Source organism: Sinocyclocheilus anshuiensis, unplaced genomic scaffold (assembly GCF_001515605.1).
Source record: "Sinocyclocheilus anshuiensis isolate Anshui unplaced genomic scaffold, SAMN03320099.WGS_v1.1 scaffold914, whole genome shotgun sequence".
Lineage (NCBI taxonomy): Eukaryota > Metazoa > Chordata > Actinopteri > Cypriniformes > Cyprinidae > Sinocyclocheilus > Sinocyclocheilus anshuiensis.
In genome coordinates, this window is record NW_015539870.1 from 646,495 (window position 1) to 674,283 (window position 27,789).

Consider the following 27,789-nt stretch of genomic DNA (forward strand, 5'->3'; position numbering starts at 1 on the left):
TCCATTTTACTACATATCCATACCAAAATATTATTATTAGATAAAACATATATCCATTAATGCAAATTTTGGATGCACTTCATCAGATCAGATTGTTCAGAAGAAACATAAGAACCCTCTCACAATTTTAATCAATATATCTGTTGATGATAGAAACTGTTTGAAAAATAATTCCTGTAGGTCTCCCTCACTTGCACAGAAATCCATTACCCAGCTACTGGCAATAAACCATAAATACATGATCTGATTAACAGCTTCTTGAACAAAATATTCAGTCTAATAATCAATAAATGCTTCCCAGGGCTAAAGGTCTGTCAGCAGTTGCATAATTCCAGGGTTAAGCATTTTAAATTTGTTTAAAGCTGCAGGTTAAATAAATTCAGATTGCAGGAAAATTAAACATTAAAATTAAAAAAATATATATTGTTTTTAAATCAACAATGTGAATATGGAAATGTTACTCCATTAATACTAATCAATTTTCTTGTACACACAAAATATGCTTTGTTAAATGTTTTAGCAAAACATTCTTGTAGGAATTATTTGTGATTACTGGGAATTATACTTCAAAAATACACAAACGAAAGATGGAAGTGTACATATTTACTAACCAAAAGAGCTGGCAACAGATTCAACTTTCATATTTTAACACAATATCTCCCTAATATATTGCAAACAATTATTTATGGTGAGAATGTATGAGAATGAACAAAACTGGGTGCTTACCGTGCAAATCTCCAGTGGATCCAGCCCTGATTAGGGAAAGAAACACAAAATTCTTTGCTGTAGGGGTTGGCAGTCTCAGAGCAGGCAGTTACATTTCAACTTTCATTGATCTTTACCTCATATAGCTCTTAGACCTACCTCTTCATAGATGTAAATATTGAGAGACCTTGGGGTCAAACATCAAACTCAAGTGTGTAGATTTGTGGATCAGTGAACACTTTGAATGAAGTAGGTTAGAAACTGGTACTGTATAGTTTGCAGAGCTAAATAAACTCACTGCTGACAGTGCATGTGAGCCACTGAATATGAGTAAACATGCTGCACAAGAAAAACTGCACATAAATGAGGAGGAGATGACAAGTCATCACTGCCAATACTGATATTAATACAGACTGTTGTTGGATAGAGGGCTTTTATATTGCTTTCTTATATACCAGACAAACAAGCCAGTGCCAGACTCCACCATTAACTTGGGTCATCTGCAAGCACATGCCAAGATCTCCAAATTGAGAGCAGTTGAAAGGCAGTGTGTTGCAAACACTCAAATGGACTTTGTCCCATCAGAGTAACCTCTCCGGTGGGTGCTCAGCTTCCAAGCATGAAAATCCACAGAGCAAACTGAACAACTGACCAATCTCGCTCATTCATCAATGAGTAGGTCATCAATCAGCCAGTTTGAAGTTTTTCAGACAAAAAAAAAAAAAAAACATTTATGATCAATTTATTTTACTTTAAATCATTGAAAAGGGTAATTTTAGTGAGCATATAGAAAAAGGTCACATTTTAACAGTAAAAAAGAAAAACACTCGCAATGAAATACAAAAGAGCAATGGCCAATGTCGCAGACAGTGTGTTGCTTGTGTTACTGTACATCAGACAGATATTTGTCAATCTCAAACAGACATTGTCTTTAGCATGAATCATCAAAATTATCACTCTGTCTGAGGTGTAACACCAATTGCATTTTTAAATGCTTATAAGAATTCAGATATAAATCGATATCCACTTTTCCAAATTGTCTGGCCATATAGTATTCACTGCAATCCTCTACTTAGTAACATAAAATAATGTGCTTTTCAAAATGAACACTATAACACTAGTAAGCCTGTTTCAACACAAAATAATAAAAGGCATGAATTCATATCAGAACTCATAATTCACAAGCCAATTCTCCAAACCTGATAAATAGTGGGTTACAGAAAGTGTATCGTGCTGAATTAGAGAGCCAGTAACGTATGTTTTAGTAATCTGAATAAATTCTCATTAAATATTCTAACATTATATAAATGGAATGTCTGGAGACGATAATGTTTTACGTAAAGCATTCCAGTAATAAATTAAATAGTTAGTTTCTAGTTCATATCTATTCAAGGATGTTGCATAAAAGTATTATTTTATATAGTAAGCATTAGGCTCAATACAAACATACATACTGTATGGTGTGTGTAAAATGTAACATGTTGCTTGACCTGGGGTTGATATGACAAACAAGTGAATTACTACATCATTAAGGTTAATACAGCATCAAACTGATCTATATAGTCATTAGATACATTTTAAATGTCAGAGGGTCCAATTTCAGGATTAAGGACCGTCCCGTTGCATATTAGGTGTTTACACTCTCAATCAGTGTACAGTAACAGAATGAAGAGTCATCTTGGACTTGACCAAGGTCACATTTTGATCACATCTGTCTTGTTCTTTATGCCCCATTGACATGGATGAAGAAACATACTGTGTAGTATAGAAAAAAAGTGCCAAAAATGGTGCACTATAAAGGTCTACCATGAATACTGCATAGTTGCTGAGCAAGTCTGGTGAATCGAATCATATGATATGATCTACATAGTCTAGCCTGTGATTCTCACAGTGTTGTTTTTGGTGATTTCACTCATCTAATGGAAAGTGTAAATGCTACACTAGAACCACACTTGAACTTTCCTGAGCAGCTCATCTCATGCATGCATCTAAGTATCCATTCGTCTGACTTTTTTTAAGAGAATTGACAGAGTTGATTATGATGTACAAAGCAGCTAGTGCAGTTATATCACATGAACCCTACAAATCATAAAAAAGACAATCCTTTTGAATGTATGAATCAGAGGCAATATTCAGTTTTGGTCACTTACTAAAGAGCGAGGTTTTAAGTTCTCTTTCAGCTAGTTTAAAATGGAAATATCAGGCTTGCTCCTTCTGCGACTGAAACAGGTTTCTTTGTGCATGGTTGGCAAGATCGTTTCATTCTGGGAAAGGAGCCCAAAGGTGGCACGAGGAATATAATTTTCTGAAAAAGTAACTCTAGCTAGTTTAAGCTAGCAGCCTGATGGCACCGTTATCAGAGCCGAGCAGCAGAAGCCTCTTGGTAGGCAACAAAGACAGACTTGTGAGAGTCCCACGAAAGTTCTCTGTGCTGAGCTTGGTGGATCCCCCCAGGTTGGCGGTGCTGTCCAAAATAGAGTACACCCCAATCTTGTTAGCAACAGTACCTGCCACAATCTCAGTACCATAAAGATCAAATGCATGGATGGGGTCAGATGGAGTCCTGTACTGGTGGAGTGGCTTGTGCTCCACATCTTTCCAGACGGTCAGTGTGTGGTCTGATGAAGAACTAATCAGCAAATTTCCCTCTGCTGCCTACAAAATGATACACACACAAAAAAAACACTGTCAGTAACAAATGGATGGGGAAGTATCTACATTTAGCCAGCCAAGTACTTCTGATTTTTACTTGCCCGTATTTTTTATTTATTTTGTATGTTCTATATAAATAATTATATTTTTAATTTCATCAAGTTTTCCTATTTTTTCTTCACAAAAAAATTGCTTTTTATTTACAAATCACAATTTGTAACCCAAACATGTTACAAATCTAACAAAACAAGTAACCACATAAATTCATAATTAAACTTTTGCTGGAAAAGAATGGCACATGATACAAAACATTACTGATTTATAAGAAGTTTTCAGCACATACAGCACAGTTCAGAAGTTTGGGGTCAATAAGATTTTTTTGTTTGTTTGTTTTTCAAAGAAGTCTCTTATGCTCATCAAGGCTGCATTTATTTGATTTTCAGGATTCTTTGATGAACAAAGTTGAAAAGAACAGCATTTATTTGAAATAAAAATATTTTGCAACATTATGCATGTCTATATTGTCATGTAATGCATTCTTTCTCAAAATTACTTAAAAAAATTAAAAAAGACAAATATTTTGAACCCAATTTTTGAACAGTAATGTACTTACTGAAGACTATCTTGATTACTAATCAGCAAAGTGTGCAACAATTCTATTGAATATATCACAGAAAACCAAATATTTAAATTCATAAGGCATACAAATGTATGTACAAGATCCATGAATGTGAGATTATCAATAGCACCACAGCAGCAGCCTGAAACTCTCTCACACTGGCTCTGGGCCAGCAGGACATCCTTATTGCGGAGTCCTGCTAAGGTTCATCCATTTCCTGATAGCCACAAATAATAAAGTAATTGTGCAGCAATCTGCAAAGCTCATAGATTTTGTCCTAATGAGTAACTCTTGTCTATATTTGCGCAAACATGGGCCTCTGGTGGCAGAGACAGACCTTTAACCCCACAAATCAGGGTTAAATAAAGTTTGCTTAGTTCCAGTCACTTGTTGACGGCATCTGAACAAACCAACAGGGTACAACTTTTATCCTACTGAAATCTCAAATACAGATGTGAATCATGACACCAAAACAAAGACAGGGATCTAGTCCATGTTCTGTAATGATTCTTGGTTCCACTACATTCTAATTTGTGATTATATATAGTACATGTAGTCGTCCTGTAAATGTGGACTCTTCATGATGAGTGGTAGGAAAATCGGATTCAGAATTTTTTGCTTGTTTCAGCTATTTTTATAAACACTGTGTATCCATATAACATAATATTCTCTAAAATCAGTACAGTATGTGAACTGCAAAAACATCAAAGGACAACAGAGCATGCAGTTGTATGCACGTCTTTGATTACACATTAACCAACGACATGTATACTCACTTTCATTTGCAGTATATCTCCCTCGTGACCGGGCCAGCCTCTTAGCACCAGACCCGTTCTCGCATCCAGCAGCACTATAAATCCAGTGGAGAAGCCTGCCGCCACTGTGCGACCGCTCGGACTGACAGCTAGGCAGCGGATCAGGCCAGCGCTCATGTTACTGTAGGCTAGACGGAACTCATGCTGTCAAAAGAGATATAACAGAGTCCTTACTGGTAATCATAAGCATTGCAAGAAGGAATATATAAAAACCAGCCTGGCCAATATAATTCTGGATAAAAAAAATTATCTGAAAATGGCTTGTAACATAACATGTATTGATGAAAGAGGACTGAGCAATACCTGCAAGCCAGGTTTGCGCACGTCTATGAAACGCAGCACAGAGTCTGCGCTAGCGAACACTACACTGCAGTGAGGAGCAGGCATAGTGGCGACGGCCGTGATGGGGTTCTTGCCGTCCAGAGCTTCATAACAACGAATATTCTGACCTAGTTACATGAAAGAGAGAGCCAAACAAGCAATTATGTTAAAGCTGTCAGTCTGACAGACACAGTCAAAACACAATCTATATAAGAATATATATGCATTATCTGTAGTGGAATCTGTAATAATGTATACACTTTGTATATTAATGATCTATTAATAATATCATTATGTGATGGAAATGACAGTTGTGGAAATGCATTTTATGTAATAAAATTGCTATGGCTTTTTGAAATTAAATAATAATTTCATAACGTTTGCATCATATACAGCTTGACTGAATTATGCACAAAAATATATCACATTTCATATTTCTCTGCTGACACTGGAAATGATTGTGGGACAATCAGAATTTTTTTTTTAATTATAATTTTTGAATTTGAATTGATCATTTTAATTTTTTAGTTTTCCAAGTAATAATTTGTATTTTTATAATAGATTTTCAAAGTTATATTACTGAAGGCATTATTAAAAGTTAGCATATTACTCTCATATATTACCATTTTATTTTGGGGTGGGTAAGATTTTTTGTTTATGTTTTAATGTAAATAAAATAATAAATAATAAGTATAAAAAATAATACAAATTAAAAGGTTAATCACCCAAATTCATCTATCCTATGCCACAAAAGGAGAGTTGCTACAATACTGTAATACTACAGATGCTCAAATTAACAGTATTGTTACTCTCTCTCACCTGTGAATTGATTCCACAGATGCACAGTACCATCACAGCTCACCACTTCCTGTGAGACCTCTAGCTGGCCAACATAAAAGACAGATTTGCGGTGGTCTGTGTATGTGAGTCGGGGTTCAACCTCTCGTGTGCCATCTCCGTGGTTATAAAGCGGCCACAGCCTCACCGTTTTGTCTTTACTCCCAGAAAGGAAGTAGTCCTCCCCTGCTAGTGGCGCCAGACATTTTGCCGTGCCTGAGTGGCCCAAGAAACTCTGAAGACGGATCTGGTGGAAGTGGAAGTGCGAGTCCTGCTGGTTAAGACCGATCTCATACTGCCAATAGGCAAGCCAGTTACCCTGCAGAGAACGGTTGCTGCGTGGGAGGTCCTGTTTCAGTGCGCTGTCCTCTGGTGTGGGTCCCAGGACCCAAGAGTATGAAGAGTGAGAGAAAGAAGGTCCGGCTGAGGAAACTGCAGTGGTGGCTAGACTTGTCTGAGGAGCACTGCTGCCATATGGCCGTGTCCATGTTTCCAAAGAGGACAAGTTAGGACTCCCACAGGCTTCAGTGTCCCGGGGTACCTGGATACGGTTTCCCACCAGATGACTGCCAAAGGTTCCTGACTCAGGCAGGATGTCTCCACCTAGTGGTGTGGAAGTGGACGAGGGAGCAGGGAAGGGACTACGACCTATATGGCGGCCCATACTAGGAGAGAGGCCCATAGCAGTAGTTTTCTGACCTCCAGCAGGGTTGGTTTCTGGGCTACCCGGACTTGCTCGTTCATGATATGATTGAGCCAGACTCCAAACTAGCTCATGATTTGTAACCAGTTTACGAATCGCTGCATCACCTAAAAAAAAAAGTATATACAACTCAGCTAATGAAGATGAATAGGAACACATTTATCAATGCTTAAAAGCTGTGTTTATCAAGCTAACCAGTAGAAATGTGGCTTACCAACAAGACAGTAGAAAGGAATGTAAGATGCATAAGCCATTTCAGGATTAAACACAGCCTGAAGTTCATCCAAAACCCCAAGCTCACAAGTAATCTCTGTTCCATCTGGAATGCACACATCCAAGTATGTGCTGTCTCCAACCTCCCTACGTGGGGCACTTCCCATCTGCACATAAAGAAAATGAGTTTAAATCATTAAGTAATGATGTAGTTGTTTATGAATAAGACTACAAACTATATCGGCCAAGTATTAATAATTCTCTGAGGATAATTTCAAAGTATGCTACCATTCAAAGGTTTGAGGTCAGTAGGATTTTGTTTTTTGAAAGACATTAATTATTTTATTAATTAAAAAATTTGTGACAGTAAAAGACATTTATAATGCTACAAAAGAAAAAAATGTATCATGTTTTTCACAAAACAAATTAAGCACGTCAGCACAACTGTTTTCAACATTGATAATAATAAGATTTTTTCCTTGAGCACAGTTAAAATGATTTCTGAAGGATCATGTGACACTAAATTTTAAATTTCTTAAATAAATGCACCCTTGGTGACCATAAGAGAAGTCGTTCAAAAACAACAAATTTTTCACCGGTAGTGTATATTCTAATTTTACAAAACTGAAACTAAACAAATGAAAAACAAATAAATAAGGATGCACTGATATTAAAATTCTATACTATTTCCTATACTTTTTTGTTAAATAAATTAAATGTAATAAAACACTTAATAAAACTGATTGTTTTAAATGCTATAAAGTGAATTTAGACATCATTTTAATCTACAGTATGAAAATAGGATACTGTTAAAATGTGCATAAGATTACATCTAACAGTGTTGTAAAATTATAAAATTATATTGTTTTTAAAGATTGACTTTATGTAAGTGTTAGATGATGGCAAAGGTTAATGTAAAAATAGATGAAGTGAGCATGAGCAATTAAATATCCAATATCCAGATAAACTAAAAAAAATCATCAATCATATCATCCGATTACAAATATGATATTGATAAAGCATGCATCCCTACAAAAAAAAAAAGATCATTATACGATATTGTAAATTGTCTATGGTTACCTGATTTTGCAGATACTGCAGCAAGGAGAAAACCCGGAAGAACCTGGAGAGGGTTTCTGCCATGTGCTGCTGTACCATCTCTCGGCCAATACGCAGACAGATCAGTGCCATGAGGCTCAGAGTCTTTAGACATACTGCGGAACGAGTCTGCACTCCACTAGGAAAACTGAACACAGAGAAACAAATTAATAAGAGTTCATTTTAATGCATATGGAACATAAAGCAGCGGGCAGCTCTGATTTTCACAAGTTGCAACTTCCTGACTATGACTGATACACTATATGTAAGCTTTTACCCCATCTTAGTTGATGTTAACAAATCCAGCAGAGGCAGCAGAACCTCCTGGTTAATCTTCATCAGCATATCCATTAGAGTGGTGTCCGACAGGAACACTATAATCTTCTGAGTGAGTACCGCAGCGCCCAAAAGCCCTGCCTCCTTTCGAGTGTTCAAACGGCAAGAAGGCGGCGGAGAGACCTGCAAGTTTCAAGGATGTAAACTTTTAAGTAAAAATTTTACAAGACAAACTGTTAATCAGTGGGATTCAGAAATGTCAGAGTTACCAGGTAACCAATGTAGGGTAGATACTGGTAAGTCAAGACTGGTTCTCCATAGAGATGTGCTATGTAAATAAGACACTCAAGAACTGGTCGTGCAGTCTGGTCACCAACAACTGGCTTCTTCTCATACACACTTCCTACGCTATCAAGGCTATTTTCCTCATTTGCAGAGAGCATGAACTGGTGTTTATCAAGACCTTAAAAAGAAAAAGATTACTTTTAACAGAGAAGACAAAACCACCAAATACCACAGAATATAGGGATAAGTGTATGCAGGTCAGAAATTGTACCTATGTAACATGTAGTAAGAAGTCGCAGCAGGTTCCTAGCTATGAATCGAGATGTCAATGTCGGCCCCAGTTTTGCAGACAGCCATCTGACAGTTTTGCAAACAGTGTCTGGGAAAAGACAATGTTTTTTTGTTTTTTTTGTATTGCATAATTCAGGCATACTGCTACTGTGAATATTAAACATGTACAAATAAATCAAACAAATGCTCAAAATGACCAAAAAGACACATCTGTTCTAACTCACCTAACAATATCTTGTGTTCTTTTTCCTCAGAGTCATCTAAAGGGTCATGTTCAGTGTCTTCTTCCTCCATGTTTTTCTCTGCATCTTCTTGCACAATTCCATTCATGACGTCTCCCTCAAGCGTGGCCACGGTTGCCTCAGACTCCTCTGTGCAAACTGAAAGAGTCATGTCTAGACTGGGCACCCTTTGCACTGTAATTTCTCGGTCTTCCACTGTCTCCTCATCCTCAAGCTCTCCACCATCCTCACCATCACTAGCTTGCTTTAGGTCCTGACTACTGTCAACAGACTTTAAACTTGCACGGTCTCCAATGGACACCTCACTAGCGCTGCTCTTGTCGCTCAGTTTCCCCATGCTGAGAGATTCCTGGTCTTGATCTTTGCTTGCAAGGCTTTGGTTCTGCTGTTTGGCAGCAAGCGCCATTGTTGCCCCAGATGCACTATTATTCACATAAAAGCCATTTTGAAAGTCCTCGCCTTCAGTCAGAAAAACCTGGTCGCTGAGACTGATGCCTGAGGAATAATCCACAAGTCCTTGGTCTCCAACAACACCAACACCTCCACTACCACCTCCGCTGCCTCCTCCTACTTTGCCAGATGATGTGGCAGTAGAAGACCTTCCATCCTCACACTCATAGTCCTCCTCTTCCTCATCTAAGGCAACTCCCCTTAAAACCTTCAGACCTTCCCATTCAGTCCCTGCAGCTGTATTGCAGCTTTCAAAGCCAGTGATGACCTGCAGAAAATGTGGAAGAAGGCTGGAAAGAAAGGCTTGCAAACCCAGTCTTACAATAAGCTGCAGCACAAAGCAATCCGTGTAGAGGTAGAAGCGGCCACGAAGGCATCTGGGATTCTCGTACACACCTACCAGAGGCTTTAGTAGGTACTTGGAGGCATTGCGAGGCCCAAGAACCCTGGACACGGGTTCAAATAAGTACCAGGCAGCATAAACAGCAGTGGACTCTTCTGACATCAAAGAAAGCACAAAAGGTAGAAGAATCTCAAGCCCCTCTGCAGTTATGTTGTCCTTGAGAAGTGTCTCCAGCTGTTGCCATAAGCTAAAAATAATGTCACGGCCTTGTACACTGTTAATGGACTCCATCTTGGAGTGGTAGGAGAATATGAATCTATGCAGTTTTGGGAAATATGCTGGAAAGGGTAGAGGGGAAAGAACAGGACTAAGCATTTGCCAAGGGTTTGGTGGTGGAAGACCCTCACATATAGGGTCATATTTGAACAGATACGGTAGTCCTTGCGGGTGCATTGTGAATGTTTCTGTCTTAGAGCAATGCTTGTGGACCTGCAGAAGTGTCTCTAGTGCATGATGGAGAGGTAATGGAACATCTCGAAGGTTTGTAGAGCACAGCTTCAATACTGCTTGAAATCGATCAATCAGATGTGTTCCTGGTCTCAGTCCCCGCAGTTTGGAGGAATAAAAGATCTCAGTAATAAGAACACCCAAGGCTTGCATATCTCTCTGGAAAAGATCTGTGAATGACAGAGGAGCTTTCAGTACAGGTCTCAAGTCTTTCTTGTTCATGCCAAGATCCATTGTATGCTGGACTTGACAGTGTAGACCTTTCACCAAGAAGTTGTTGAGCTTTTCTAACTCTTCCAAAGGCTGCAAAGGTTTGAATCCCTCTGGCAGGCTTATCTTAAAATCCTCAAAATTTGAAGCCTCTGGCCTTTTACTAACAGAGGCTGCTCTGTGAAGCACGGATGCTCTAATACCTGATCCTAAGGTATTTGTGATATTTCCAGGTGTTTCACCAGGGAAAGAACCATGAGAAGGAGACACAGCCAAAGCAATACTCTCTCCACTGTTCTTTCCACCAGCAGAACCAGCCAAAGGGATTGGAACAGAATTAGATGATGACGAGCCACTTAAGTCAAGGGCTTCCATTGCTTGCTCAAGCTCCTCGTCCCGACCTACCACTGACCAACCACTGGATTCACATCCTGTTGTTTCCGGGACCAGTCCATCCACACCATCCATTGTGGTTTCAAGTGGTGGAATCTGCCAGGTCGTTACGTTGACAGGCCCAAAGTGGGGAGGCTCTGGAGGTGAATACTGGTAAGGTGCAAGACGAGGTGGGTGAGGGTGGTCAAACAGTTGCACAACTCCGTAGCTGGTGAGATGGGTGTGATTATCCACCAAGTGCAAGCACACGTTCTTAGCTTTGACGGCTTCTTTACCTGATAACTTGTAGCCAAATGTTAGGTCAATCCAGTGATGCAACTGTTGAGACACTTCTCGACTCTCTAGCAGTTGTCTATGCACAGCAATAAACTCTTCGTAGGAGTTACACCATGGAGGTATATCAAGGTCTGGCATGTCTGGGTGAATGGAGTGGAATATTGTGGGATCCGTGTAGAATTCTGGGATGCATTCATCTGGGGTCCAACTCTGAATACGTTCCATACTAGCTGGATATTCATTGGGCTCCCACTGGGAACGAACATGGCTGCACAGTACAGATTTGGGTGTCTGTCTAGCTTTGTAGACATAATAAGTGATGTCTGACAGAACATCTGAGATATGATGGGGAACGTGGAGGTGATCCGACTGGCCTGAGCCACCAGGTACTACCGGTCCACCAAGGTCTGAGGCAAAATTGCTTCCACCACTTCCAATAGCTGCTGCAAGTGCTTCTTTGGTCATTTCATACGTGAAGTCCAGTTGTTTATCACCCTTATTCAGACGAAATTTCGACTTCTTGAGATCACGAAACCTTCCATATGGCACAGTGAAATCGACCACCCAAGGTAAAACCGGATGATAGTTTGGGTCTCCCTCACGCCTCCCAGCCAGTCGATTTAATTCCATCAGATATTGGAAGTTGTTGACTTGACCATTAACCCAGTCTAGGACCAGAGATTTGAGCTCATCCAGACAATTTCTACAAAGATGTTCTTCCACACCACTGTTATGACTCTGATTGTCTTTTGCTGTAACACTTGTTGGCACTTTAATTCCTAATGCATGCGGCATAGCATCCCAGTACTCTCCAAACTTTTCATAATGTGCCAGTGATATCTTTAGGCGACTGCAGAGCTGCTCATCAACTGCAATGTCAAGTAAGGAGAGTTCGCCACACAGTAGCCCTGAGGCATGACATTCGCGCACTGCTATGAGTAGTTGGTACAAAATGAACAATATCTTAGCATGGCTGTTAGCCAGCTTAGCTGGACTGTAAGTGACAATGTCATGAACAGTGTATTGTGTGTACGGGAAAACCACATAAAGAACCTCCTCCGACTCCAGCAAGCATTCTGCAGGTAGCACATTTGGACACAAACTGTCAGTACTTTGTTTGGGAGCTGAGCAGTTGGATGGGAATGGGCTGTCTTTCTCCTTCTCTTTGGCTGGAGAGAGGGACGGTGACACTCGATCGGTAGAGATAAAGCTGGAGCAAAACAGTTTCTGTAAGGCTTGGCGAACAGCATCAATGGCCAAAACAGGTGCTTGCTCAATGGAATCTGCATATGGTTGCACACGATTCTTGTATGTTTCACGCCATAGATTTCTGAAAAAAAAAAAAAAACTATAAAATTATATTTCAAGTAAACACTGATTCAAAAAGTTAACCAAATGCTCATTGTTTAGAAAACAATATAAACGTAACAGCACAGAGAAGAATTCTATATGGAATGAGCAAGCACAATTAAATATCCAATTCTAACATCAGCAAAAAACTTATATATGCCTATATTGTGCAAATTTACACATCTGAATACAAAGTGATTTTAAACAGATTGTTTTAATCAACAGAATTAAAAACACAACAATTACGCAAGTATATTCTCACACAAAGCATCTAGAAAAGACATAGTATTGTACCTGAAATTAGACTGGGATACTCCCTGCATCAGAGTCATGAAAGAGTCCTGTGAGAGTCCCTCCCCATGGCAGCCTGGCTCCCTGGCTAATCGGTATGCCAGTTTGCGCTTTCTAAGTCCTTGGATACAAACACGTGTCCAACCAGATGGCAATTTCATCTGAGAGCGCTGGAGGAGAGTGCAGATTTCCCCCTCGCTGAAGCACTCGTATCGCGCACAGCGAGTAACTCTTTTGTTTCTCAGGGCCATTACCCATCGAGTTGGGACCAGCACCACCAGTTCATTGGGTCGCTGACTGAGTCCAGTCTGCCGCTGATCAATACCCAGGTCCCTCTCCAAGGCTGCCGTTAGCCACTCCATGATCTCTTTCAGTTAACCAGACTGTGGCCCTTGAAGGCCCCTATAAGAAGCTAAGAAAATGTAAGGAATGACAGGAAGTAAAATAAAAAGCACTAAAGATACTACTATCGGTTTCTGTAGACAGTTACTGTATTACACATATGCTCATGACATAAAATAATGAATTTACACACACAAAAAAAAAACTTTTTATGGATACACAGAAAATGTGTTCCATATTCACTGCAAACTTGACTAATGTGTTAATTGATACTTAATGCACAATGTTCAAGTCGTGAAACATCCAAATAAACGTTAGTTCACCACAGATGATCTTAAAAGTGTAATCTAAAGAATTACATTACTGATTACACTATTTATAGTAGCATAATTTGAATAGTTTCACATTACATTTCAGAAGAAATCCATTTAACACTGTATGGCAACAATGCACATTACTCAAATTAAAATAATAATGATAAAATCATTTAAATGCAATGTTTATGACGTACAGATGTAAACTATTTGAAAATAAAATACTGTAGAATAATATAAACTTAAAATAATTACAGTATTTAATAATTATATAATTATTTTATTATACAAATAAAATAATGTTATGCATATAATAATATAAAATATGTATCAGTAGAAGTTTGCAGATCAAATCATCTTCAGGGTAGTAACAACTAATAATTTGTCGAGGACACTAATGTCATCACTGAAAATGTCATGCATCACCCCGTGACTGTATTCTTCCATACTTCGATCAGAATATTAAACTTCATTTATAATATCCAAAACATCTTCTCGAAAGATTGAGCACGTAAAATGTAGAACATACATTCATCTTTAATTTCTGCATTTAATTTCTACATTTTCATTTCCTCTTACAACTGCCCAGACAATAAGGAAGCAGTGCACTTCTGTCAGATGGTTCTCGCTTGTAAAGTTACAGATTCAAAAGAGCACTACACTATACAATAAGCCGCAATCTGTTTGGTTAATGTAAACACACAAACACTACCGAAAACATTCGGAAAAGAGGAGATCTGTCCATCTAGCTGTTGTTGTTGCTCACCTCTGCACTGTTTGCTGCTTGTCAGCAACTGCGCTCTGGAACAGCTGCCATCACGATGCCAAGTCCCATGTTTCCGGGATGTATAAATTGAAGTTCCAGTACTTTAAGAACCACCATAACCGCACCAAAATTTCCTAAGAAGTCGTGAATATTTTGTTGTCTTCCATAGTGTTGAGTTCAGAGTCTCACGTGACTCATCTGTGCGTGCGCTCCCAGGCCGTGTGACTCTCAGCCAGTAGAATTGTGTCATAATACAAGTCACTTCAAGATTCTCTCTCTCTCTCTCTCTCTCTCTCTCTCTCTCTCTCTCTCTCTCTCTCTCTCTCTCTCTCTCTCTCTCTCTCTCTCTCTCTCTCTCTCTCTCTCTCTCTCTCTCTCTCTCTCTCTCTCTCTCTCTCTCTCTCTCTCTCTCTCTCTCTCTCTCTCTCTCTCTCTCTCTCTCTCTCTCTCTCTCTCTCTCTCTCTCTCTCTCTCTATATATATATATATATATATAAATTAACTTAAAAAATGTTATAAGCTTATATAACGTACATTTATAATTTTACATTTTAATACTAAATATAGTTTAGTATTTATATTTAGTTAGTATTTAGTATGTACTGTAGTTTATAGCAATGCATGTTCGATTAGTGGTTAAACATACATAAATTGCATAAATTGTCAACTCAACTGACCTGCTGATATAGTTAACACGGCACAATAAGAATAAGCATTAAATAAATAAATAATCTCATATAAAATAGTTTTAAGTAATTTTGAGTCATCTTTCAGGACGCCGTATTGAACACCAACTGAGAACCACTGTTATTTAACATATGGCCATGTGAATAGCTTATGACTTTTAATAAAAAGTAGTCCAGAGCATGAGCTGAAGCATGAGACACATTTAAAATGTGCAATGCTGGAGGCCCAAGAGCAGGAGAAATACTGGGAATGAGAATATTGAAAGATATAACTTTTAGTTCCACAACATTAGTACTTGTACCCATTGTGCAATTTACTGAGCAGCTTATGATAAACACGTCATGACTCCTATAATGCTATCGCATGCCGACTCAGAAAAGTAAACCTGATGCCTAAAGAAATCCAGTAGAGGGCGTCCTGCTATTAATTCTGTTGTGGATTAAGATTAATAGCGGAGCTGTTCTAATGTTCTACATATGCAGTCACATAGGACATTTAAAAAAATTAATTATGAAAAGGTCTGGAGCCTATACAATCGATTTTCTTAGGCTTAAGTATGCAAAAACTCAATTAATGGGTGGTTCGGGCCTAGTTAATTTGGAAATTTAGGAAATTTGATAACAAAAACTACATCTCAGTAACTATACGGTTTTGAGTCAAATGTCAAGTTACAGTGTGTGGTTTCTATAGAAGGGGTTTTCAAAACCCTCTTAAATTTAAATTTTAAAATTTGAAAGTTTGTTAACTTCTGTCCTCCAATCTACAATTTCGGTGTCATAAAATGTTTAGCTGATGGTTAAGAAGTGAACACAATAAAACCATTATTATTATTATTATTATTATTATTATTAGAGTAAGTTTTAAAAGAAAATACTGTTTTTGTCTTTCTACTTAAAATGTCATGTTTGATTCTGTGTGTTACTTGACATTACATTGTATTTGTGAAAATTGCTTTAAAATGTGAAAATTGTTTCAAAATCCTACACCAGATTTATTGTGCTCCATTTTAATTATGGTTTAAATTTAGCGAGATCTATAATAGGCTATTTTATGGCAGGTTAAATTGTGACAATGTGCATACCAGACTTTAAATACACCTACTTTGGGCAATATTCACAAGCAAAAAGTGTCAAAACTAGTCCCTTACTTCTAGTTTGATTATAACAAAAATTCATCAGTCAACATCCAACTAAACATTTGAGTACATGGATTTATTCCATCTATAACAATGAAGCACAATTGAATAAAACGTTAACCATTTTTGTTCATGGCAAAGTTGTTAATACAGCTTCTAAACAAGCACAGGTCTATGTTAAATGACATCCACTCTTCTGCTCTTAACAGCCCAGAAACAGCAACTGTTTCAAGTTCTAAACATAAGAATATGATTTCAAACCTGGCTATGTGTAGGAGTCTGTCATAATAATTGCTTTTTCTCTCTCGCTATCCCTCACTCACTCACTCACTCACTCTCTCTCTCTCTCACTCACTCCACCCCAGAGAGCAGGTTAAAAGGACACGTCCAACACTGTTAAACTTACTTTATATGCACACACTCTCTCTTTAGTTTGAGATGATCCCAACACTGAAATCCATATGGAACTTGAAGAATGGGATGGTTCTTTTCTTCACTCCTTTGATTTTTCTTCCACTACCAGTGGTCATCAACACAAGGGTATGTATCACACGAAATTTCCACAACCTTTTAATTCAACGCTAAGTTCTTACACTTGTCTAATTATTTCTATTGATGAAGATTTTGCATGCTTTTGTCTGAGGTTATAATTGTTAGTTTTTTTATGCACCTGTCAAATGCTGCATTAACTTAAATGAAAATGTATTCTGTGTTTAATACACGCGGACTACATTCATACCCCAAGGCCTCCATGTACAATAATTCATTGTGCTTCAAAATTGTTTTTTAACCCTTTGTCATTGTGTATGTTCAAGCATGAGAACACATAAGTCTAAATTCCTGACTCAGAGTCAATGTGTTGTGGTCATGACACTCATGTGCATATTTGAGACAATGCTCATATTAACCGTTCACGGAGTCAGTGTGTTGTGATGACTCTCATGTGCATATTTGAGTCAACACTCATAATAACTGGATCTAAAACTACAATGGGGGTCCAAAATACATAAAAGAATAAAACAAAGAACAAGTCGCCATTTTAAGGTCGCTCATCAAAGCAAATACATTTGTGATACTGATATGAGAACTTCTTTGTACAAATGGTCAAAACAGATGTTCTTGCTTTCACTGAAATCACAGGATACACTTTAGATCAATACAAATTAATGCTGGATAATGAGTGCCGCTGTCATTAAATGTTAAAATACCAAGACACTCTGAAATAAAAAAAATATTTTTAAAAATCAACTTTGCCTCATTGTTAGTGTTTGCATTCCCCAACATGATCATGCTGATGATAGCTTGGCTCTTATTGTCTATCAAAAGTTATGAGTTTGATAGACAATTAATTTTGTACATTTTACTTTTTTCATTTTCCAAGCAAAAGGTGATATCAAACACTAAACTTAATAAAATTAATAAAATTAATAAAATGAGTCACAAAATGGTTGCAAATAAGGATGAGGTACAGATCTAAATGCAGCAATTAAGATTTACACAAACTCAAAACTGGAGGCCTGGAGGGCCGAGGTGGAGTCACAGGCTCATGGGACAGAGGTGGAGGTGGGGCCTTGGCAGGCTGGGGTGGAGCCAGAAGGAGTGAGGATCAAGGTGGAACCGGAGGGAAGGAAGACCCCGATGGAGCCAAAGGGATGGAGGGATGAGACGCACCTAGAGGAGTGGAAGACCATGGTGGAGGCAGGTCGACGACTGACCAAGGCAGAGCCAGAGGGACAAGGAAGCCTGGTGGAGTCCGAGGACTGACAGAACATGGTGGATGAGCGGGAACTTGGAGTCAAGGAGGTGCTGAAGGGTCAGAAAGGCCGAGGTGGAGTCCAGGGCTCGGAGGAATGAGGTGGAGCCATGGGACCGATATCCCAGGACAGAGATGAAGACTGGAAGATCTGAGGCTCATCCACATTGCAAAGTGGAAAACACAGAGTCGAGGAGCTGGAGGGAACCATTGGAGGCACAGTCAAAAGACTGTGTGGTTTTGGAAGAAGCGGGAGAGGGAGGCTGGGCAGGAGCATCAACGATGACACAGACTTGGTACTGGGCAGAACCAGCAGAGACACAGGAGATTCAGGGCTGGCCGGAACCAGCGGAGACACATGAGATTCAGGGCAGGGTGGAACCAGCGGAGACACAGGAGATTCAGGGCTGGCCGGAATCAGCGAGACACAGGAGATTCAGGGCAGGGCGGAACCAGCAGAGACACAGGAGATTCAGGGCTAGACGGAACCAGCGGAGACACAGGAGACATAGGAGACTCAGGAGCACTGGGGAATACCTACCCGGGCAGGAGCATCAACGATGACACAGACTTGGTACTGGGCAGAACCAGCAGAGACACAGGAGATTCAGGGCTGGCCGGAATCAGCGAAACACATGAGATTCAGGACAGGGCGGAACCAGCAGAGACACAGGAGATTCAGGACAGGGCGGAACCAGCAGAGACACATGAGTTGCAGGGTTGGCCGGAACCAGCGGAGGCACAGGAGATTCAGGGCTGGCCGAAATCAGCGAGACACAGGAGATTTTGGGCAGGGCGGAACCAGTGGAGACACAGGAGATTCAGGATAGGGCGGAACCAGCGGAGACACATTAGTTGCAGGGCTGGCCGGAATCAGCGAGACACAGGAGATTCAGATCAGGGCGGAACCAGCGGAGACACATGAGTTGCAGGGCTGGCCGGAACCAGCGGAGACACAGAAGATTCAGGGCTGGCCGGAATCAGCGAGACACAGGAGATTCAGGGCTGGCCGGAATCAGCAAGACACAGGAGATTCAGGGCTGGCCGGAATCAGCAAGACACAGGAGATTCAGGGCTGGCCGGAATCAGCAAGACACAGGAGATTCAGGGCTGGCCGGAATCAGCAAGACACAGGAGATTCAGGGCTGGCCGGAATCAGCAAGACACAGGAGATTCAGGGCTGGCCGGAATCAGCAAGACACAGGAGATTCAGGGCTGGCCGGAATCAGCAAGACACAGGAGATTCAGGGCTGGCCGGAATCAGCAAGACACAGGAGATTCAGGGCTGGCCGGAATCAGCAAGACACAGGAGATTCAGGGCTGGCCGGAATCAGCAAGACACAGGAGATTCAGGGCTGGCCGGAATCAGCAAGACACAGGAGATTCAGGGCTGGCCGGAATCAGCAAGACACAGGAGATTCAGGGCTGGCCGGAATCAGCAAGACACAGGAGATTCAGGGCTGGCCGGAATCAGCAAGACACAGGAGATTCAGGGCTGGCCGGAATCAGCAAGACACAGGAGATTCAGGGCTGGCCGGAATCAGCAAGACACAGGAGATTCAGGGCTGGCCGGAATCAGCAAGACACAGGAGATTCAGGGCTGGCCGGAATCAGCAAGACACAGGAGATTCAGGGCTGGCCGGAATCAGCAAGACACAGGAGATTCAGGGCTGGCCGGAATCAGCAAGACACAGGAGATTCAGGGCTGGCCGGAATCAGCAAGACACAGGAGATTCAGGGCTGGCCGGAATCAGCAAGACACAGGAGATTCAGGGCTGGCCGGAATCAGCAAGACACAGGAGATTCAGGGCTGGCCGGAATCAGCAAGACACAGGAGATTCAGGGCTGGCCGGAATCAGCAAGACACAGGAGATTCAGGGCTGGCCGGAATCAGCAAGACACAGGAGATTCAGGGCTGGCCGGAATCAGCAAGACACAGGAGATTCAGGGCTGGCCGGAATCAGCAAGACACAGGAGATTCAGGGCTGGCCGGAATCAGCAAGACACAGGAGATTCAGGGCTGGCCGGAATCAGCAAGACACAGGAGATTCAGGGCTGGCCGGAATCAGCAAGACACAGGAGATTCAGGGCTGGCCGGAATCAGCAAGACACAGGAGATTCAGGGCTGGCCGGAATCAGCAAGACACAGGAGATTCAGGGCTGGCCGGAATCAGCAAGACACAGGAGATTCAGGGCTGGCCGGAATCAGCAAGACACAGGAGATTCAGGGCTGGCCGGAATCAGCAAGACACAGGAGATTCAGGGCTGGCCGGAATCAGCAAGACACAGGAGATTCAGGGCTGGCCGGAATCAGCAAGACACAGGAGATTCAGGGCTGGCCGGAATCAGCAAGACACAGGAGATTCAGGGCTGGCCGGAATCAGCAAGACACAGGAGATTCAGGGCTGGCCGGAATCAGCAAGACACAGGAGATTCAGGGCTGGCCGGAATCAGCAAGACACAGGAGATTCAGGGCTGGCCGGAATCAGCAAGACACAGGAGATTCAGGGCTGGCCGGAATCAGCAAGACACAGGAGATTCAGGGCTGGCCGGAATCAGCAAGACACAGGAGATTCAGGGCTGGCCGGAATCAGCAAGACACAGGAGATTCAGGGCTGGCCGGAATCAGCAAGACACAGGAGATTCAGGGCTGGCCGGAATCAGCAAGACACAGGAGATTCAGGGCTGGCCGGAATCAGCAAGACACAGGAGATTCAGGGCTGGCCGGAATCAGCAAGACACAGGAGATTCAGGGCTGGCCGGAATCAGCAAGACACAGGAGATTCAGGGCTGGCCGGAATCAGCAAGACACAGGAGATTCAGGGCTGGCCGGAATCAGCAAGACACAGGAGATTCAGGGCTGGCCGGAATCAGCAAGACACAGGAGATTCAGGGCTGGCCGGAATCAGCAAGACACAGGAGATTCAGGGCTGGCCGGAATCAGCAAGACACAGGAGATTCAGGGCTGGCCGGAATCAGCAAGACACAGGAGATTCAGGGCTGGCCGGAATCAGCAAGACACAGGAGATTCAGGGCAGGGCGGAACCAGCGGAGACACAGGAGATTCAGGGCTGGCCGGAATCAGCAAGACACAGGAGATTCAGGGCAGGGCGGAACCAGCAGAGACACAAGAGATTCAGGGCTGGCCGGAATCAACGAGACACAGGAGATTCAGGGCAGGGCGGAACCAGCGGAGACACAGGAGATTCAGGACAGGGAGGAACCAGCGGAGACACATGAGTTGCAGGGCTGGCCGGAATCAGCGAGACACAGGAGACTCAGGGCAGGGCGGAACCAGCGGAGACACAAGAGATTCAGGGTAGGGCGGAACCAGCGGAGACACAGGAGATTCAGGACTGTGTGGAACCAGCGGAGACAGAGGAGATTCAGGACTTGGTGGAACCAGCGGAGACACATGAGATGCAGGGCTGGCGGAACCAGCGGAGACACAGGAGATTCAGGACAGGGAAGAACCAGCGGAGACACATGAGATTCAGGACAGGGCGGAACCAGCGGAGACACATGAGATGCAGATCTGGCCGGAAACAGCGGAGACACATGAGATTCAGGACAGGCCGGAACCAGCGGAGACACATGAGATTCAGGACTGGGCAGAACCAGCGAGACACATGAGATGCAGGGCAGGGCGGAGCCAGCGAGACACAGGAGATTCAGGGCTGGCCGGAACCAGCGGAGACACGGGAGATTCAGGGCAGGGCGGAACCAGCAGAGACACAGGAGATTCAGGACTGGACGGAACCAGCAAAAGCTCAGGAGATTCAGAGCAGGGTGGAAACAGACGTTAAAAGTGTGGTGCTGGGTGAAGCAGACTTGGTGCAGGAAAATTAAACGGGTTGAAAACACTCACTCAATAAGCACTTCATCATCAGCCATTGTTGAGGGAGTAGGGTTCCACGACATCCCATTATACTCCACCAGTAATCCAACCGGCACAAACAATGTTGCTGGCTCACACACCTGTTCAGACGTGGTAGGTTTGGGCTCCAGGGTGATCTGTGGCTCTGGCTCTCATATCATGGCAGACTCAGGTGCATGGCCTGTGGTGGGCTTAAGCGTCGGTGCAGCTGGGCTGGTATGCTGATCTCTTCACTGTCACGGATGGTAAAGGGGGAACCATTATGTAGGAGTACCCACTACACATACTCCATGAAAATCCCTAGAGGCTCATTTCTAGGCAAGCGCAGTCATCATCATAAGGGACGAGGTGGTAAAGGTCCTGAAACTCCTGTGTGTGCATCTCAAGGAACAGGTTCCCTTGCAAGAGAAGACGAATTGTTTTTGTTGCTAGATCCATTCTCTGGGATCAGATCTTCTGTCACAAAACTATTACAAATAAGGATGAGGTGAATGCAACAATTTAGATTTATTTACACAAACTCAAAACAAGAACTGAACAGACCAGGCTAAACGCAACGAGAACTAACCAAGATCAAAAGAAAACACAGGGCTTAAATACACTGAAACAAACCAATCAACTAAATGAATAGCAGGTGCAAACACTCATGAACCAGTAACTATAGAAACTAATGAACACAGACTAAGGACACCGATCTAGAAACAGTGAAAACTCAAAGTCCAAAAGCAAACACAAAACACAGATTACCCGTAACAATATCTAAAATGTGTCTAGAATCATACTAGCATGCAGTTTTTATAGAGCACATGTTTCCATCGTCCAGGAGGCCAGCTGTGCCTACGTGATCATATTGATGGCAGTTTACTGGTGTACTGAGGCTCTTCCTTTAGCTGTCACTTCACTGCTACCTGCTGTCCTCTTCCCCATGCTTGGCATCATGCAGTCCAAAATGGTAAGTTGGTTTTAGTGTTTCCGGTTAAAAAAGGTATAAAATGAATGAAGAGACAGACAAAATTAAAGCACACATCAAAAAGCTAAGGCTCTGATGTTGTTCTCTAGGTGTGTATGCAATACCTGAAGGACACTAACATGCTGTTTGTGGGTGGACTGATGGTCGCTGTGGCAGTTGAACACTGGAACCTGCACAAACGCATCGCCCTGAGAGTGCTTCTCATTGTTGGGGTGCGCCCAGCGCTGTAAGTTAAACCCTTTATTGAGCACAATCACTTATAGATTGTTAAATGCAATCTTTACTCATATAGATTTCATGTTTGTATTCACATTCTGATTGCTTCCTCTGTATTAATACAGCCTGATGCTGGGCTTCATGGGGGTGACAGCTTTCCTCTCCATGTGGATCAGTAACACGGCTACTACGGCCATGATGGTCCCCATAGTGCAGGCTGTGCTGGAACAGCTGAACAAACAGGAGACAGAGTCATCACGGATGACCTGCGGTGAGGGGCGGCCCCAGGCCCCTGAGGCGGAGTACAAACAGACAGCAAAAGACAGAGACAGAGAAGGTTAGGCGAAGAATTGATTGTGAGGTCCAGGCAATAAGATTCATTTTAGCAGTACATAGATTACTGTTCAAAACATTTTCTGAAAGAAATTAGTACTTTTATTCAGCAAGGAATCATTAAATTATGGAAGCCAGTTTTCACCACAGAATAAATAAATGAATAAATGAATGAATGAATGAATGAATGAATTAATTAATTAATTAATGAATGAATGAATGAATGTACATTTTGTTTCTTGCAATTCTGTCAGAATTGTGAGATACAAACACAGATTATTTACTTTTTTCCTTGCTATTCCGAGTTCATATTTCACAATTATGAGTTTATATCTCGTAATTCTGAATTCTCACAATTATGAAAGGTGAAAGAAAATACTTTTTAATCTCATAATTCAGATTTTTTTTTCTCACAATTGAGAATTCACAATTCTCACAATTATTTTAAGAATTGTGAAATTACATCTCACAATACTGAGTTTATTTCTTGCAATTCTAAGAAAAAGATTCTGAATTACAAGAAAAAAAAATTAAAAATCACAATAGCGAGATTTGGTTCAGCTTTGCCATCACAGGTATAACTGACATTTTCATTGCAATAATATTTCACAGCATAACTGTTTTTATGCTGTCTCTGTGTGTGTGTGTGTGTGTGTGTGTGTGTGTGTGTGTGTGTTTAACTTACCGACCACAAACCTTTGAACTGTAGGTTATGAGAGTAATGTATCATGTTTCTTAAACTTTTATCCCCAAGGGGCTTTTTTTCCCCTCATCATCTCACCAACCCCACATTTTTGAACAGTATCGTAGTTTTCATTTCAAGACACAATTTTCATTATTGGATGAACTATCACTTTTAAGTACATTCCCTATTTCTTAGTGGTGCTGCACATGCTGGATGGTTCACCAGAGCCCAAGCAAAATGAGTCAGCAGAGAAGCGGCTCATGGCTAAAGGCATGACTCTGTGTGTGTGCTATGCGGCCAGCATTGGGGGAACAGCCACACTCACAGGCACTGGTCCTAACCTAGTACTGAAGGGTCAGATGAACCAGTGAGTACTGAATAAACACTTTACTTCTACCATTTTTGTTTCAAGTAACTGAACCCTTTGCTTTATTTTCCCCCAGATTATTTCCTGAGAATGGTGATATCATCAACTTTGCCTCATGGTTTGGGTTTGCCTTCCCCAACATGATCATCATGCTGACGATCGCTTGGCTCTACCTTCAGTTCGTTTTCATGGGATTCAAGTATGATAGATAATTAATTTGTTACATTTCACATTTTCCTTTTCCACTCCTTTAAAGAAGCACATTATTCATGTCTCAAGCATTAGGAAGACATGGGGGTGTGGGGCGGTAAAGTCCAAGAAGGAAATATCCGCCTATAACGTGATCCGGGAGCAGCATCTTCAGCTGGGACCAATGTGTTTTGGCGAACTCAGTGTTCTAGCTCTCTTCAGTTTGCTTGTAGCGTTGTGGTTTACTCGAGATCCTGGATTTGTGGAAGGCTGGGCAACACACACCTTTAACACTGAAGCAGAGTATGGTTTACACTTGGCTTAGATCATTTATTGCAAAACTTTTTCAAAGACACTTATCATAGACTAAACTCAAATTATTTAATAAAAATATGTATAAAATATTCAGATATTCCAAAAATATTGGAATAATAATATTACTTTTTGGGGTTTAATCTTGCATACATATAGATATGTGACAGATGCTACAGTTGCAATCTTCATTGCCATGCTGCTCTTCATTCTGCCATCAAGACAACCTCGGCTTTGCTTCGGGTCATCAACTGGCTCTGAAACAGGTAAGAGGAATTTTACACAATGAAAAAGTCTACACAGAAATCTCTTGAGCCAATCAGTGCAATATGTTGGAGAGCTGAGTGTTTGGATGTACTGTTATTGTTTGCTATGACTCACTGTACTGTACATATTAATTTACAGAGCCTCAAATCTATTCTGTGCCCAGTCCGGCTTTGCTCTCCTGGAAAGTAGCTCAAAAAAAGTTACCCTGGAACATAGTTTTGCTCCTAGGTGGAGGGTTTGCCCTGGCCAAAGGTAGTGAGGTGAGAGTTTTATGCACTCAATGAAAAAGGAAAGACTCTGCTTTAAAATGATAATTTTCTCCAAACCGCTGCCAAGATAATTATTTAATTTTAAATAAAAACCTGAGATTTTTAATTAGAGATTTATTCAAACATACTTTAATGACATAAAAAAAAATTAATATAATGTGTTTATAATGTAGCTCATACAGTATATTTAACAATACATTTACGATAGTGAAAAGACACTCTATAAAGGTACAGTCACATTAGTGAAATTTCACAGGCAAAAAGGGTCTATTGTCCATTGTAAATAGTGCAGGAATGCATGAAGCATGGCTCCTGACATGTAGATATCACTTTTCCCAACCAAACAGATTTCTGTTTGTCAATAAAGCAAATTTGCGAGACCAACTTAAACCCAATGTGAAATCTATGTCCGGAAATGTTTTACCCTCATGCGAAACTCTCAATCTCATGTATTTCTATTTAAATGATTTCAAATGCAAAATTTCAGCAAGCAACAGTGATTGGACATTCAGGTGTCAAACTGATAGTGTGCATCACATGTCCAAAACTTCTCATACTTTAATAATAAAACATTAACATGTTTTAACATCTTAAACATTAAGATACACTAAATAGCTTAAACATACTGATGTGTTGACTGTAATCATCTTTATGATGAAAATGGTGAACAACTTTGTTTGTGACCTTCATCTGACTTCATATATTTATTTTGTATCTTAGGAGTCAGGTCTATCCAGATGGATGGGAAACCAGTTGACTCCCCTACATAGTATCCCTCCCTGGGCCATTGTTATCATCCTGTGCCTCTTGATTGCCATTTTCACTGAGTGTACCAGCAATGTGGCCACAGCAACCCTATTTCTTCCTGTTCTTGCTTCTATGGTAAGACTTGAATATAAAACCAGCTGTAAAAAACTTTAGTAACATATTCTGATACTAATCAAGTATTAGGTGGTCAAAAGATGGGAAAAAAATTTAATGAAATAAGACAATCATATCTGTACTCTAATTTTTTTTAACCTCAAAAGGGGCAGGAGCTTAAATTCGTGAAATAACATCAGCCGTGAAGTTGTATTGCTCACCAGCTGTGCAATGCTTCAATGAAATGGTGGCCTCCATGCAGACATGACTTGTAGTTTGTTATAATCTTTAAGAATTACAGCCCATTTACAGACACTTTGTGACAAGCTTTGGAAACACGCACTTAGATCAGAGACAGCATGAGTCAGTACTGTCTACAATTAAATCTTGTTTTCTGCTTTATAAATGTGTCAGACATTTGTGTTTCTGTTTCGCAGTCTCAATCGGTTGGAATCAACCCTCTGTACATCATGGTGCCATGCACACTCAGTGCGTCCTTTGCGTTCATGTTACCTGTAGCAACTCCGCCAAACGCTATAGTCTTTTCCTACGGATACCTCAAAGTTTCAGACATGGTGAGTTACAAAATCTAGCAACCAGCTTTATTTCAGACAAGAAAATCTAACTGTCTTCCCTGGTTTTCTCAAACCAAGTAGCAATTTCATTCAAATTGTGTTTAAAAGCTCATCGTAATACAGAGGAACCAGTTTATAAGATCAGCTGCAAGACAGCAATCATTTATATGTAGTTATGTCAGTGACGTAGCATTTTTAAAACAAATGTGGCCCCATATATAGACAAACCACAAGTAATTTTACCACTTCTAACAGATTTTCCTTCCCAGCTATACCAATAATCTCACTCCGTGATATTTAACATTTTGATTTTCTCAGGCAAGAACTGGCATGATGATGAATGTCATAGGGATTTTCTGCATCACCTTATCCATCAACACCTGGGGCAAGGCCATGTTCAAGCTAGACTCTTTCCCTGCATGGGCCAACCAAACAGTAATTTGATGGACAGTACAAGGCCAAATGAAAACCAGCAAGCTGCTTATTTTCTTTGCTTCACTCTCATAAATGTCATGGACCAAAGCTGCAACACAGAGAAAATGAAATCTGCCATGTCTTGCAGAACTATTTTGCACACTCATAACCTCTTTCACTTAAGGGCCTGACTAACTAAGCAGCCACATTTACTACAGTATGTTTGAGTGTTTGGGGTCAGTATGATTTTTTAATGTTTTTGAATTAAGTCTCTTATGGTCACCAAGACTGCATTTATCTGAATAAATACAATAAGCACAATAATTTTGAAAAAATACAATAAAAACAATGGTATTGTGAAATATTTTTTTTAATTTAAAATAAATACAAAGTTCTGTCATGAAACTAGATGGCGCAGGCTGGTAGGTCTCAATCTGATACAATTACATCATCATTTACATGTCGCAGCTGATTGGTTTCTTTTTGCATCAGCAGCCAATGAGCTTTCTGCTCAACATTCAAATACTCGGCTAGTGCATGCTGTAGCAGTTGCAGCACGCTTCAGAAACCCTACACTTTC

General features: G+C 41.1%; 3 protein-coding genes across 4 annotated transcripts in view; 1 reads left to right on the forward strand and 2 right to left on the reverse strand.

Moving 5' to 3' along the window:
- LOC107685062 (alpha-2-antiplasmin-like) overlaps positions 1 to 823 on the reverse strand; it is a 3,873-nt gene extending 3,050 nt beyond the window's left edge. The window contains exon 1 of the mRNA XM_016481516.1: positions 727 to 823. The gene's annotated coding sequence lies outside the window, so the exon portion shown is untranslated. The remainder of the gene's footprint in view (positions 1 to 726) is intronic.
- A 1,587-nt stretch (positions 824 to 2,410) lies between these two features.
- Positions 2,411 to 14,511, reverse strand: LOC107685063 (WD repeat-containing protein 81-like). Of its 2 annotated transcripts, XM_016481517.1 has the most exons (12): positions 14,300 to 14,511; positions 12,881 to 13,289; positions 9,040 to 12,566; positions 8,796 to 8,903; positions 8,509 to 8,702; positions 8,241 to 8,422; positions 7,946 to 8,111; positions 6,867 to 7,032; positions 5,932 to 6,759; positions 5,095 to 5,240; positions 4,753 to 4,935; positions 2,411 to 3,360 (listed from the first exon to the last, which is right to left on the reverse strand). In XM_016481517.1, the coding sequence occupies exons 2-12, from the start codon at positions 13,237 to 13,239 to the stop codon at positions 3,034 to 3,036; spliced, it is 6,186 nt and encodes a 2,061-aa protein (XP_016337003.1). In that variant the 5' UTR covers positions 13,240 to 13,289; positions 14,300 to 14,511; the 3' UTR covers positions 2,411 to 3,033. The 2 variants fall into 2 exon arrangements, 1 of the variants encoding a protein (XP_016337003.1); XR_001633921.1 differs by lacking the exon at positions 2,411 to 3,360 and having other exon boundaries at positions 4,854 to 4,935; positions 6,098 to 6,759.
- A 2,048-nt stretch (positions 14,512 to 16,559) lies between these two features.
- Positions 16,560 to 27,317, forward strand: LOC107685176 (solute carrier family 13 member 5-like). The gene is made up of 12 exons (XM_016481689.1): positions 16,560 to 16,661; positions 22,575 to 22,703; positions 22,811 to 22,947; positions 23,063 to 23,274; positions 24,151 to 24,322; positions 24,399 to 24,521; positions 24,602 to 24,814; positions 24,983 to 25,089; positions 25,229 to 25,350; positions 26,080 to 26,241; positions 26,658 to 26,795; positions 27,114 to 27,317. The coding sequence occupies exons 1-12, from the start codon at positions 16,560 to 16,562 to the stop codon at positions 27,237 to 27,239; spliced, it is 1,743 nt and encodes a 580-aa protein (XP_016337175.1). The 3' UTR covers positions 27,240 to 27,317.
- The last annotated feature ends 472 nt before the right edge of the window (positions 27,318 to 27,789 follow it).